Source organism: Pogoniulus pusillus, chromosome 2, assembly GCF_015220805.1.
Source record: "Pogoniulus pusillus isolate bPogPus1 chromosome 2, bPogPus1.pri, whole genome shotgun sequence".
Classification (NCBI taxonomy): domain Eukaryota; kingdom Metazoa; phylum Chordata; class Aves; order Piciformes; family Lybiidae; genus Pogoniulus; species Pogoniulus pusillus.
Window position 1 is genome coordinate 15,512,163 of NC_087265.1, and position 12,207 is coordinate 15,524,369.

A 12,207-nucleotide genomic window follows, 5' to 3' on the forward strand; every position below is an offset into this window, starting at 1 on the left:
GTTGGTGGAGAGCTGCCGCGACCGCACAGCTGGGAGGGGAGGGGGAAGGGGGACAGCGGCCGCCTTCGAGCCGCTGGATTCGGTCTGCCACTCCTCCCCTGCCCCGAAGTAGGGGAGACGCCTCGCGGCGGCGGTGAGAGAGGTCGGGGGTGGGTGAGGACGGGAGAGGACTTCTCTCAGAACGGCCTCGTTTCGGGGGGGCTTCTGTTAAAGGAGCTCCGCGGCATGAGCGCCGGCCTCAGCGGAGGCCGTGAGGGCACGGAAATGACTGTGTCAGTAGCGCCTCTCACACGCCGCCCTGCTGGTGGACACTGCCTTGCCGCCGTGTCCCCGCCCCCCCGCCTGTGGCTGAGGCGATGTTGGCGGCCCTCTGGGTGGCCTCTTAGGCTGCCCGCGTCGTGGGGCCTTTGTGGGGCTGCCGGCAGAGCCGGTTCCGCTGCCCGCGGCCTCGAGAGGCGGCGTGAGGGAGCGTGGATGTGGCCTCCATGTTTGTTTCCGTCCTCAGGGAGAGATTTGCGGCCGGAGGTGCGGAGCAGAACATCACCTTGCAGCTGATAGTGCAGGAGGTGGAGGTTCGATGGAAGCAGTGATTTAAAGACCCCATGTCTGCACCGAAACAATTGAAAAGGAAAGAGGCTTGAACGGGTGTGTTGCTATGGCTAACACAACCAGTGCAGGTGTGGCAGCTGCAGACACTCGGGTATTGGCCTTAGCTGCTGAGGTCACTGAGAGCAGAGAGCAAGACATTCCCCTGCTGCTGCTGAAGTTAAAGGGTAATTAATATAATTTCTAAAATAAAAATATGTGCTGTGAAGCTTGGGCAGCCCTTCTTTGTTCTGTCTCCTTAAATATGGAAGGTTTTCCAGAGTATTTCTTGCAGGGATGGAAACTTCTTGATGACACAGCTTTTCCTGAGGGTGGTATTGAGTGGCATTCAGCTTGGCATCAATAAGGGGGAGCAAGTGAAAAAGAAGTCTTTTCTCCTTCTCATCTGTCACCACATTCTGTGTCCCGGTGTGGGCAAGGATCTTGCACTGAGTCAAGTAATTTCTCCCAGTGCTTTTGGACAGAGCTGGAGTGATCATTAGAATTCATTTTTTAAGCCTTAACGTAGAAACGCAATGGTGAGCTCCTGTGTGACTACCCCATCTTTGCCACATAGCCACGCTCATAGAAACAGCAGAAACAAGTTAGGTCCTGTTCTAAATTGGGATGTAATTATAAGGAAGCTATATGTTTCACAGTGGTTGTGGTTTTATCTGGCTTAGGAAATTCATACAAAGGGGCTGTATCCCAGGTAATGCATGTTTTACTAGTAAATGTATATTGAAAACATGTGAAACTTAAGTTTAGCTATCCTTCCCAGCTGTCATATAATTTAACATGGATTGTAGCAGTAGGAGTGAAAAATGCTGACAAAATAGTTTCAACTGTTGTTAGCACTTCTAGAATCGTGTTAATCCTGGTGCTGCATTTGTATTCCTCTCATGTTTGGGGGGAAAAAATAATAAATCTTGCATATCAGAATTTTATGCTCTTCTTTGTCTCTCTCCTTCCTTCCCACAGGAATTTTAAATGATTCTTCCTTGGGATGTGAAGAATCAGAAAAAATAAAGCAAGATATATATGATTATGATTTGACTCGATACTGCATGCTGCTTCTTAGACAGGATCACTCTCGACTGCATGGAGGCTGGGCTACTGCTGCCCAGCTAGCAGAGATACTGAGGTAAGACCAAAAGTGCTAAGAACTTTGCTTCTTCTACTTCTTCTTTTTTTTTTCCTGGCCTTTCATCTTGCTTTTTTTCTTTTCAAGCTGTAATACGTTTGCACCCACCCAGAGCAAGGCTTGTTGTTCAGGAAAGGCCAGGGTTAAAGTGCAGGGAGCAGTGAAGAGTAGAGGGGTCAGGCATACCCTAATCAGTCCTGTTTAATTCATTCATTGTGTTTCACTGAGCTGGGTGGACTGTTTTGTGGGAAGAGTTTCTGTGAACGGTGCTCATCAATTACCCAGTAATTGCTAATTCCAAATTGCAGTTATTTTTTGAAGTTTGTTTACTTAGATTTCGTCTTACAGAAATCTTTAGCCTCGTTGACTCACAGCTTGGCTTTATTTAAACAATCTATTTAATACACCTTTTAAAAAAATATCTATTTACATTTTAAACATGATAGGGGACAAAATTAATACAGACTTGATCACTTGATGAAGCGATATTGTAAAAATGGCACTATTAAGTTTAATTCATAGCTAATAAATACAACATCTTCAAACTCAAATCCCTCATGATCCAATCTCAATTTTTAATTTCAGGAAAAATAACATGTTTTACATTTTCCCCAAGTTCTACTTGATTTTGGCTTAACTAGGGTGCAGAATTCTAAGGCATGAAGCAATTAGGCAGCCATCTCTTATTTATGCCATATCTGCAGTATGAATTCTTAATGCTATGAATTTCACTAACAGATGCAAGATTTATCACCAGAATTGTGTGCTACTTAAATCATTCCCTATAAGCTATTTCAGTTTGCAGAGAAAACTGAAATTTACTTTAGCTATAGAAGCGTCCTTCTGTAACTAGATGCATCTCAGCCTCATGCCTAGAATTTGCTTTTCAAGGGCTTTGGTAAGCAATGCTTTACGTGTTTGTATTCACAAAAAGCTCACAAAGCCTAGATAAGACAGCAGAATGCAAAATGCATGAAATGTTAGGAAGACTCTTTTGTTGCACTAACAGAATTGAAAAACTTCCCTGTTGTAAAACATGCAGTTTCTTGTAAAAAGTCTTCCAGAGATGACTGATATTTTTGAGTTGAGTAAAATAGGAAAGCCAAGATCTGAAAAGCTGATTTCTAGGCTATGTGTATTCCTTAGTTAGAGGAAAGTTTAAACAGACTTGCTGAGGGTTTTGTGGTTAAGTAATACTTTTTTTTTTTTTTTTAATGCATATTTTCACTGCCTCATCTGTGCTCCCATCATCATCAGGCTTCTTGTAGCAGATTTTTGTCTGCCTTTCTGTTTTGCCTTTTTTTGTTGTTGTCTTTTTCTTTGTGACCATCAGAGCCCTTCCTTAGTGTGTGAAACAAGCCTGGACAGATCCTATAGAGCTTAAAGAAGAAAGTGCCTTAGATATATTTTAAGCTGAGACATGCTACTATGAGTACTAGTAACAGACTTGCTGTCTGAAGCCTGCTGGTGATTCCTCTTCCTTTTGAGGCAGCTACCTTGGAGTCAGTCACAGCAGTTAACTGTTGTTATGTGTTGAATTGTCCCATGCCAGTGAAGCATTTCTCCAGTGACCTGAGGTTCATTCAAAGCTGTTCAAACAGGCACTTGGCTATTCAGGTTGATTTTTTTTTTTCCCATTTCAGTCATTGTTGTGTAGGATTTGAGGTGAAAGAAGATCCTGAGGAGTTTCACAAGAAATTTCTTCCTTCAGCTATAGACAGCCTGCTGGGTTTGGGAAGACGCTTGCAATCACGGTTTATCCGAGCAGTCAAGGTACTTAAATTTCATAGTTAAGAGAGCAAAGAATCTCTGTAAAGTTTCCAAGGTCACATACTGTATAAGTAGGATATTATTCTAGGGACACCGTATTATGAAAATTTATTTTCAGAAGTTACAATATTTTTTTCTTATGCCTTGGAGCTCTGAAACTGAAACTTGTCATTGTAGAACATTCAGTCCATTACAGTTTGTTACCATAGGTTTGTTTGAAGAGTTTGGCTTTTCACAAATTCTGGAGGCAGAGAGAAAGAATGCAAATTAGAAGTAGGAAAGAAGAGTTACAGCAGTATGACAGCAAAAAAGTGCTTTACAAAAGGCATCATCCCAGTCATGGTAGTGTCTCTTTAACTTTGCATATAATTATTTCAGTCTTTGTAATGACTCTGTTCCCACTACTTTATTCAGTGTTACAAAAAAGTGTTTAGGAATTCTTAACATTTTTAATCAGATTTGTTGGAGTTTGTTTTCCATACAGTGTCTGCCACAAAATTAGCAAAAAATTCCCCAAATGTTCACTATTTCTGGACCTGCATGTTGGGAACTCCAAAGGCAGACTTTATGAATTTGTAGATTTGAACGCTCACTCCCATTTCCCTCCTTTTTGCAGAGAAAAAGGGGCTTGCCTGTCTGGGTCCCCTCATGCTTTTTGAAGCATTCTGAGTTCCAGAATTGGAGGAAAAAATAACAAACAAACCCCACAAATAATTTAGATAACTTCATGGATTCTTACAGCTTATTTTAACATTCCTACTTCCACATAGTATCTCATTTCTTGGCTCCCTGGCTTCCTGCACATAGTCCAGTTTTTCCTACGGAGTATAGATGGACACCACAAACACAACCAGTTCTCAGAAATATCAGCAGCCTAACACATTTTCTGTTACTTCAGTAGTTTAGATGAGTGTTTAGTGCTTACGAAGGAAGCTTCCTGAATGACTTCCCAGGAGACTCAAGTCTTACCCACAATATGTAATTTCCTCCACACTTTCTTATTATGTCTCAGCCTACATGCTATTTGAGTCATGCTTGTGGGCAAAGATTTCTTTTGAATGCAAATGCAGTCTACATTATAATTAGTACTTCAGATTTTAAACCTTGTTGTCTCAGAGGTGACTGGGCACTCAGACTTGGTGCTTGCTCAGTGGAACTTTGGAAATCCCACTCTACCAGTGGAGATTAGTAGTTTACTCTGTCCTCATTTCCTTTTTGCACAAATCTTTGAAGTCAAAGGAAGCACTGAAATAGCTTTTAGAAACTGACATACTACCAAAACACAGATAGTATTATGGCTTAACTTACTACTGTGATTTTGTATCTCTCATTGTCAGTAAAAGCCAAATATAAAGTTAAACCATGACTGATGGCTGACACTCACAGCATGGATCTTGGAACAGGCTGTCACAGAATCACAGAATTACCAAGATTGGAAGAGACCTTTATGATCATTGAGTCCAGTCATTAACCTGAACCCTGACAATTCCTTGACAAAAACAATATCCCTAAGCACCACACCTGTATGACTTCTAAATACCTTCAGGGATGGGGACTCCACCAGATCCCTAGGCAAGCCATTCCAATACCCAGTAACCCTTTCAGTGAAGAAATTCTTCCTAATATCCAACCTAAACTTCCTTTGGCCCAACTTGAGGCCATTTCTTCATGTCATATGCCTTGTTACTTGTTTGAACAGACTAACGCCCACCGTGTGCAACCTCGAGGTGAGGAGAAAGTTCTTCACTGAGAGAGTCATTGGACACTGGAATGGGCTGCCCGGGGAGGTGGTGGAGTTGCTGTCCCTGGGGCACTTTAAGGCAAGGTTGGACGTGGCACTTGGTGCCATGGTCTAGCCTTGAGCTCTGTGGTAAAGGGTTGGACTCGATGATCTGTGAGGTCTCTTCCAACCCTGATGATACTATGATACTACTATGATATGATACAATGATAAGGTCTCCCCTGACCCTCCTTTTCTCTAGACTAAATGACCCCAATGCCCTCAACTGCTCCTCATAAGACTTGTGCTCTAGGCCTTCACCAGCTTTGTTACCCTTCTTTGGACACACTCTAGCACCTCGATATCCTTCATGTAGTGAGGAGGACAAAACGGAGCACTTTCCAGGGTTTTATTTGTGGAGGCTCAATGTGAGAGATACCAGGCCAATTACCATTTCTCAGCAATGTGGTATTACTAAAAGTCCCTTTGCAGTTCCACACACCATGATTTTAGATTTCCTGTGACTGGTGGCTGATACTTGCAATACACACTCAGAACTGGGCATCTGCATGTACATTCACTTTTTAAAACTTGGATGCTTCCTGGTCATTTTTTTCCAGTCAGTGTTACAGAATACAGACCAGAGCCTGTTTGGTAAACTTCAGCTTACTAGTAGTTTGGTGTTTGCTTCCAGACCTCCAGCTAGGAGCTGCATCTGGAGCCTCACCATGCCAAGTTTTAGGAATCTTTTCTGCTTTAACTGGTTAGATTTTCTTGATTGATCTCTGTCCTTGAAGTCTGAAGAGGGGAAGGGTCTGAGGAGACCTTATTGTGGCCTTCCAGTATCTTAAGTGGGCCTACAGGAAAGCTGGTAAGGGTCTTTTTAGGATGTCGGGGGGAATGGAGCAAAACTAGAAGTGAGTAGATTCAGATTGGATGTTAGGAAGAAGTTCTTCACCACGAAGAGTGGTGAGACACTTGAACAGGTTGCCCAGGGAGGTGGTAGAAGCCCCATCCCTGGAAATTTTTAAGGCCAGGCTGGATGTGGCTCTGATCAACTTGATCTAGTGTGAGATGTCCCTGCCCAGGGCAGGGGGGTTGGGGTCCCGTCCAGCCCTGACAATTCTATGATTCTGTGACTCACAAGTTGGTTTGTTTTATTTTGCCTGGTTCCTGCAATTTCAACAACATCATCCAGGAATCTGACGACATTTTGGTCGTCAAGTGCCTGAAGCATACAAACGTTATCATTACATCAAGTTAAAGCCCTCATTGAGGATACCTACTGACGCCTTTACCTCCTTCTCTTTTGTTTAGGACAGAGAAAAACAGGATTTTTTACGCTGGTTCCAAACAGTAACTGATGCCATCTGCTGGCTGTTTGGTGGGCACGTTCGACTAGCAGAGTGTGGTAAGGAAAAAATAAACCCATAAATAACCTGAAAATTTAAATGTGGAAAAGAGAGGAAACTTAAGCTAATCTCCACATATTTTTTCTAAATTAAATCAATCTATTAAAGTAGTACACTCAACAAACCCAGCAATATCTAAAACAGAAAAGATCTACTAAAGGAAAATACTAAAGAGTTCCCCTTCTGGTCTTTCAGACACAAATATTAAGTGTTTTTTCTGTAATTTCCCTTGGTAATTCTATGCCCTGGGGAAAAAAAAAAAACAACAACAACCAAACTTTTTGTCTGGTAAGATACAGTCTTTTTTTTTTCATGCAATTAAAATGCAGAGTACATTGCTGGCCCTAAAAAGTGAAGAGAGCTGAAAATAGATTTTTAAAGTCGTTGCCACGCCAGGAAATTTTACAAACTTCCAACAGACTTCATTATGCACTTCTAACCAATATAAGCTTTATATAAACCCAATGTTGATGACACTCATTTTTAAAGAGCAGAATTTGGTTGTTTCCAGTATCGAACAAAATCCCAAGGATCATAATATGTGTAACTAAACCCACACATGGCCAGAAAAATTACTAAATGTCTAGACAGTGACATACTGGAATAAAGATGATGCTTTGATTACATCAGTGGAGTTGCATTAAATGAACCTGATGTAACAAAGTGTCAAGGTTGAAGTTCTTATCTTTTCCTGATACTGTTGCTCCAGTGATAATTCCACTGCTGTAATAAAAAAGTGGTACTGGTGCAACATAAAAAGGCTTTAAAGCTTTTATTCCATTGCAAAGCCAGTGCCCGAGGGATAACCAAAAGTAGGAAAAACAGGACTCAATGTGTTTTTTGGATGTGGAAATAGTTTACTTGTTCCAGTAAGTTTCAGTATAAAAATTATAAAGGAGGGAGTTTGTTCCAGAAACAATGTCTGGTGTTACTTGTTATGGCTTATGTTTCCCAATGGAGTTTGTTTGTTTGATATTTTCAAGTCTGGTTCTGATGGTGTAATTCCTTATTTGCTTGGTTTTGTTTTTTTGGTGTTTTTTTTCAGTACTGCAAAACGATCACTTCCTGCAGCTGTTAATAACAGATGACGTTGAAACAGCAACTATAACGATGTCTGTTTTACACAATATTTTGAGGGTCAATAGGTTAGTTGTTTTCATATCACTGATTTTTCTGTATTTCCAATTTAAAACTTGGTTCCTGAATGCCTGGTAAAATATTTTCATATTCATATACAAGATTTGTGGGGGTTGGTTGGTTGGTTTTGCTTTTTCTTTTTAACTAGTCATTGTTGTAGAAATAGTAAATAGATATTTTCTTTTATCTTGTTATTAAAGTGAGGCAATAGGAATCAGTTGATTGAAACAGTTGGACTGCCTGGATCAGATGGCTGGTCCAGCTTGCTGAATGCCTGAGACACATCTGATAGTAACAACAGCAACAATAATAATAATAATAATGCAAAGCTGTTTACCAAACTGTTTAAAAGCTTTTAGTTTGTAATGCTTCAATTCTGTCCTCTCCTCACCCTTTTAACAATTTTTCTTCTTTTTAAAGTTCTGTCTTGCTTGAGGTTGATGAGGATACTCTTCATGCTGTTTTGGATGAACTTGTTTATAAGCTTTCATCTACTGCCAATCCTGTCATAGGAAACAGTGCTACAAAACTGCTTCTGTTGGTGGCAAAATTTGGCAAGCAGCTTGTGGAGTTACTCACAGCTCGCTACAAAGGTTTGTAAACATGCATGGAACCGCTTGCTCAGCCTTCCCTTACATTCACAGAATCGTAGAATAGAATGGTCTAGGTTGGAAGGGACGTCAACAATCATCCAGCTCCAACCCCCGCCATAGGCAGAGACACCTCTCACTAGAGCAGGTTGCTCAAGGCCTCATCCAGCCTGGCCTTAAACACCTCCAGAGAGGAAGCACCCACAACCTCCCTGGACATCCCGTTCCAGTGTCTCACCACTCTCACTGTAAAGAACTTCCTCCTAATATCTAGTCTAAATCTCCCCTCTTCCAGTTTAAACCCATTACCCCTCATCCTGTCATTACAAGACCTTGTAAATAGTCCCTCCCCAGCCTTCTTGTAGGCCCCCTTCAGATACTGGAAGGCCACTGTAAAGTCTCATTGAATCCTTCTCTTCTCCAGACTGAGGAGCCCCAACTCTCATAGCCTGTCCTCATAGCAGAGGTGCTCCAGACCTCTGATCATCTTCATGGCCCTCCTCTGGACTTGCTCCAACAGTTCCATGTCCCTCTTGTGTTGGGGGCTCTAGGACTGTACAGAGTACTCCAGGTGGGTTCTCACGAGAGCAAAGTGGGAGAATCACCTCCCTTGCCCTTCTGACCACATTTATTCACTGTATAAATATAAAGATGGAGGTTTCCCCAGTGCTGTAGCTATCCAATACAGATGGGTTGTTGCAGTGCTGGGTTGTTTTGGTTTGTTTTTTTTTGATCTACTGTTTATTTGCACTGTAGTTTAAGGTACTGTGCCTCTTTGTTTCCTAGATTTATTTTCTTCTGTGTGTTGAGGACTCTATGTGTGGCAACTTGTCTCTTAATGCTGTTGTTTGTTGTTTCCAACCTGCTGGGCTTTACTTCTGTCTCTGGATGTTATGCATCTTTTTTTCCTGTACAGGCTGGTTATTGAGTAGCAGGGTGCCTGCGCTGACACAATAAGAGGTGTGTGTCAGACATCTGCCAGTGTGCTAAGGGCTCACTAGTCCAGGAGCATGAAAGTTTGACTTAAAGCCAACTTCTGACCTTGGCTGTTACAGGTCTGCTTAACTGATAGGTGCTGCCCTGAGGAGCTGACTGTCTTTTGATATTGAAGTGATTGCAATGAGCTCTTTCCGAGAATTCATGTCATGAGTTTATTATTCTGATTTAATGCCTTTAGATGGAGAGGCTGACTATGCATACAATTTGCTTTATGTTATTCATTATTTAATGATGTGTCCCATTTAATGCTTCTGTCTCTAGCCTAGCAGAGAGCTAGAATGTGGTGGGTTAGGAACTTTCACACAAAATTGTGAAAGACAAAGGAAGCTACCCTCTCTTTCTACCTCTACTTTCCCAGACAGACAAGCAAAACAACCAGCAAAGCTTATGTTGTTTTCTGTTAGCTGAGACTAGTGGAAGGATATTAAGAGCAGAGTGAGGAGGAAGCATCACACACCAGAGTGAGACAAATTGTTGACATTTTAGCTTTCAGCAAACCAATGAGTGATATAGACTTCATCAATATTTTCACAACCAATGATCTAATTTCTCTCATTAAAATATTCCAATTAGCCTCAAACCAGCACAACTGTCCACTTGTGCACTGTGCACAGCACAGAGTCTGTGTGTAATGTTGGGGAAGCAGAAGTGTGCTTTTTAGCTACTGTGAACCTAAACACCTATTTTATCTCAGGGATTGGATGCATGTGCTCACAGTTAGACTGTTGCACAGATAAGACATCAAAGAATTCCAGTTACAAATAAAACTTATTATGATAAATACCAAAGCAGTACTTGGTGTACCAATCACTTCCATGGTGTTTTACATCCTTTTAGATCCCACAGCGACTTACTGATAAGATGCTGAAGTGCATTCCTAATTTAACTGCCAGATATGTAGACACAACAGTGACTTGGGCATACAAAATTGCCATCACTGCACAGTACTTCTCTAGTGGTTGAAATACCAGATAGTCATTGATCGCTCTGGATTGAAACTCAAAGAGGAATGTTGTTCTTTTGCACATAGAATCAGATTTGATCTTTTAACTTGAAAATTGTTTGTTTGAAATCCTGAAAATTCACCTTAGCAGTATCATGTGATATCTCTCTCTGTCTTAGGATTAAAAAGACTTTTGAGTAAGCAGTGGACTGGAAAAGGATTTGACAGGGATCTCAATCAGCTCTTGGACCTGCTCTATTCGAAACAATCCAATGAAAAAGGACAAATGCAGGTGAAGCTTAATAGGACTTTTGTTTGTAAAATCCCAGTCTCATGTGACATACGTGTTTTACATGGATTTAATCTATCACTTAGATGATACTTTCAAAGCCTGTGCTTTTTTTTTTTACTATATTAACGGACTTTAAAATTTTCTATTTATGATTTTTTCCCTTCATCAAATAACATGTGGGACTGTGGTTCCAGAGCTTGACTTCCTGTTGCATAGATTTCTGTACAACCACTTGGGGGGGAATAGTGTTTTTGTTACTATAATACCCCAAAAAAAAATAACTGTATCTGTCTTTCTTGAATTGGTGTTACAAATTTAGAACTCTGAATTCTACGCAACATTCATCTAGAATTAATTCATGTAGAGCAAATGTTCAGTAAGAACACCTTCTGGGCTGCCCTCCTGATAAGAGACAATATGTGTTTTATGAACTTCTTAAGAGAATTTTACATGCAAGTTTCTCAGAGACAATATTTTAAAGGAAATCAGGATTGTGTTTTGTTGGGGATGGAGGGGAAATTAATTGATGTGAGATGATATTTTCCAAAATTAATATTGTTTATTAATTTTGATATTCTGAACTCTTGCCACCCCCAACCACTGATTTTAATAATATACTGGCTCTTACACGGTCATGGAAACATTCTATGGATAATATCTACATCTAATATAACCAGCAAAATATTTGAACAGTAATTGAACTGGAAGAGAAAGTTCCCGCGGTCAATGCCGCTTGTGGTGAATATGCCACTTGCCCAGTAGATGGGCTCAAGCTCTTTCTGCTCTATGGCAGAAGGCAGTAGAGAATTACAAAGAGGCATTTAAGCATTTACTCACAAATTGGTATTACCCACTCGCAGGGGCTAGCCACAGTCCAGACAGTGCCCAAATGCTTTCAGGGGACTCTGTCTTGTTGGACGTTGAGGCTTGAATGTTGCTGGCTTCTGGGGAAAGGACACAGACAATCTCTGACCTTGTCTCCTGGCTTCTTCTGGACGGTCTGTATATACGTCCAGGAATTCTAGGCAGGACCTTCAGGTGCAGAGGGCAGGATGTGGTGCAGTCTCAGCACAATGTCATGCTGGCCACACAGGCTGATCGTGTGCAGACATCCAGGGTCTGCTCCTGGTAACTTGCAACAGTGGAGTTTACCAGGCAAGCAATAAGGCAGTGTGCAAGAGCAGCATGGCTGAGCACAGCAGAGGGAGCACGGCAAAGAGTAGAGAAGCAAAGCAGTGAAGCAAAAGCAGGTTGTTCACCTGCCTATCTCCTTTTATCGATGTGGGCTGAGATTAATTGCCCTTTGGACACAGAATAGCCAATCAGGATGGCAGTTAGCCAAACCTTACCGTATTAAGCAAAGCCATAGGCTTGCTTTTCCCTAATTTGGGAAAAGCACGGGCCTTGCAATAGCAGGGACAAGCTAAGTGTGTGTACCTTACACCCTGGGCAGGCCAGACTCAGTGGCTACAGGTTCTTTTGTGTCCATTTCCTGCATTTGCCTCTCTGGTGGAGCAGGAAAATATGCCTAGGCAAGGCAGGACATGTATAAGCCTATTTTGGGCCTATGAGGCCTACCACAACATGTTTGTAGAGACTTGGATTCATCCTCAGC

The 12,207-nt window shown here is 41.6% G+C and overlaps 1 protein-coding gene across 1 annotated transcript in view; it reads left to right on the top strand.

The window, feature by feature from the left end:
• Nucleotides 1–24: 24 nt before the first annotated feature.
• The window catches only part of IQCB1 (IQ motif containing B1), a 23,355-nt gene continuing 11,172 nt past the window's right edge, over nt 25–12,207 (top strand). The window contains exons 1-8 of the mRNA XM_064157314.1: nt 25–133; nt 506–773; nt 1,567–1,729; nt 3,373–3,502; nt 6,537–6,630; nt 7,677–7,776; nt 8,189–8,361; nt 10,480–10,592. Coding sequence (XP_064013384.1) covers nt 656–773; nt 1,567–1,729; nt 3,373–3,502; nt 6,537–6,630; nt 7,677–7,776; nt 8,189–8,361; nt 10,480–10,592 — 891 coding nt within the window. The 5' untranslated portion in view covers nt 25–133; nt 506–655. The remainder of the gene's footprint in view (nt 134–505; nt 774–1,566; nt 1,730–3,372; nt 3,503–6,536; nt 6,631–7,676; nt 7,777–8,188; nt 8,362–10,479; nt 10,593–12,207) is intronic.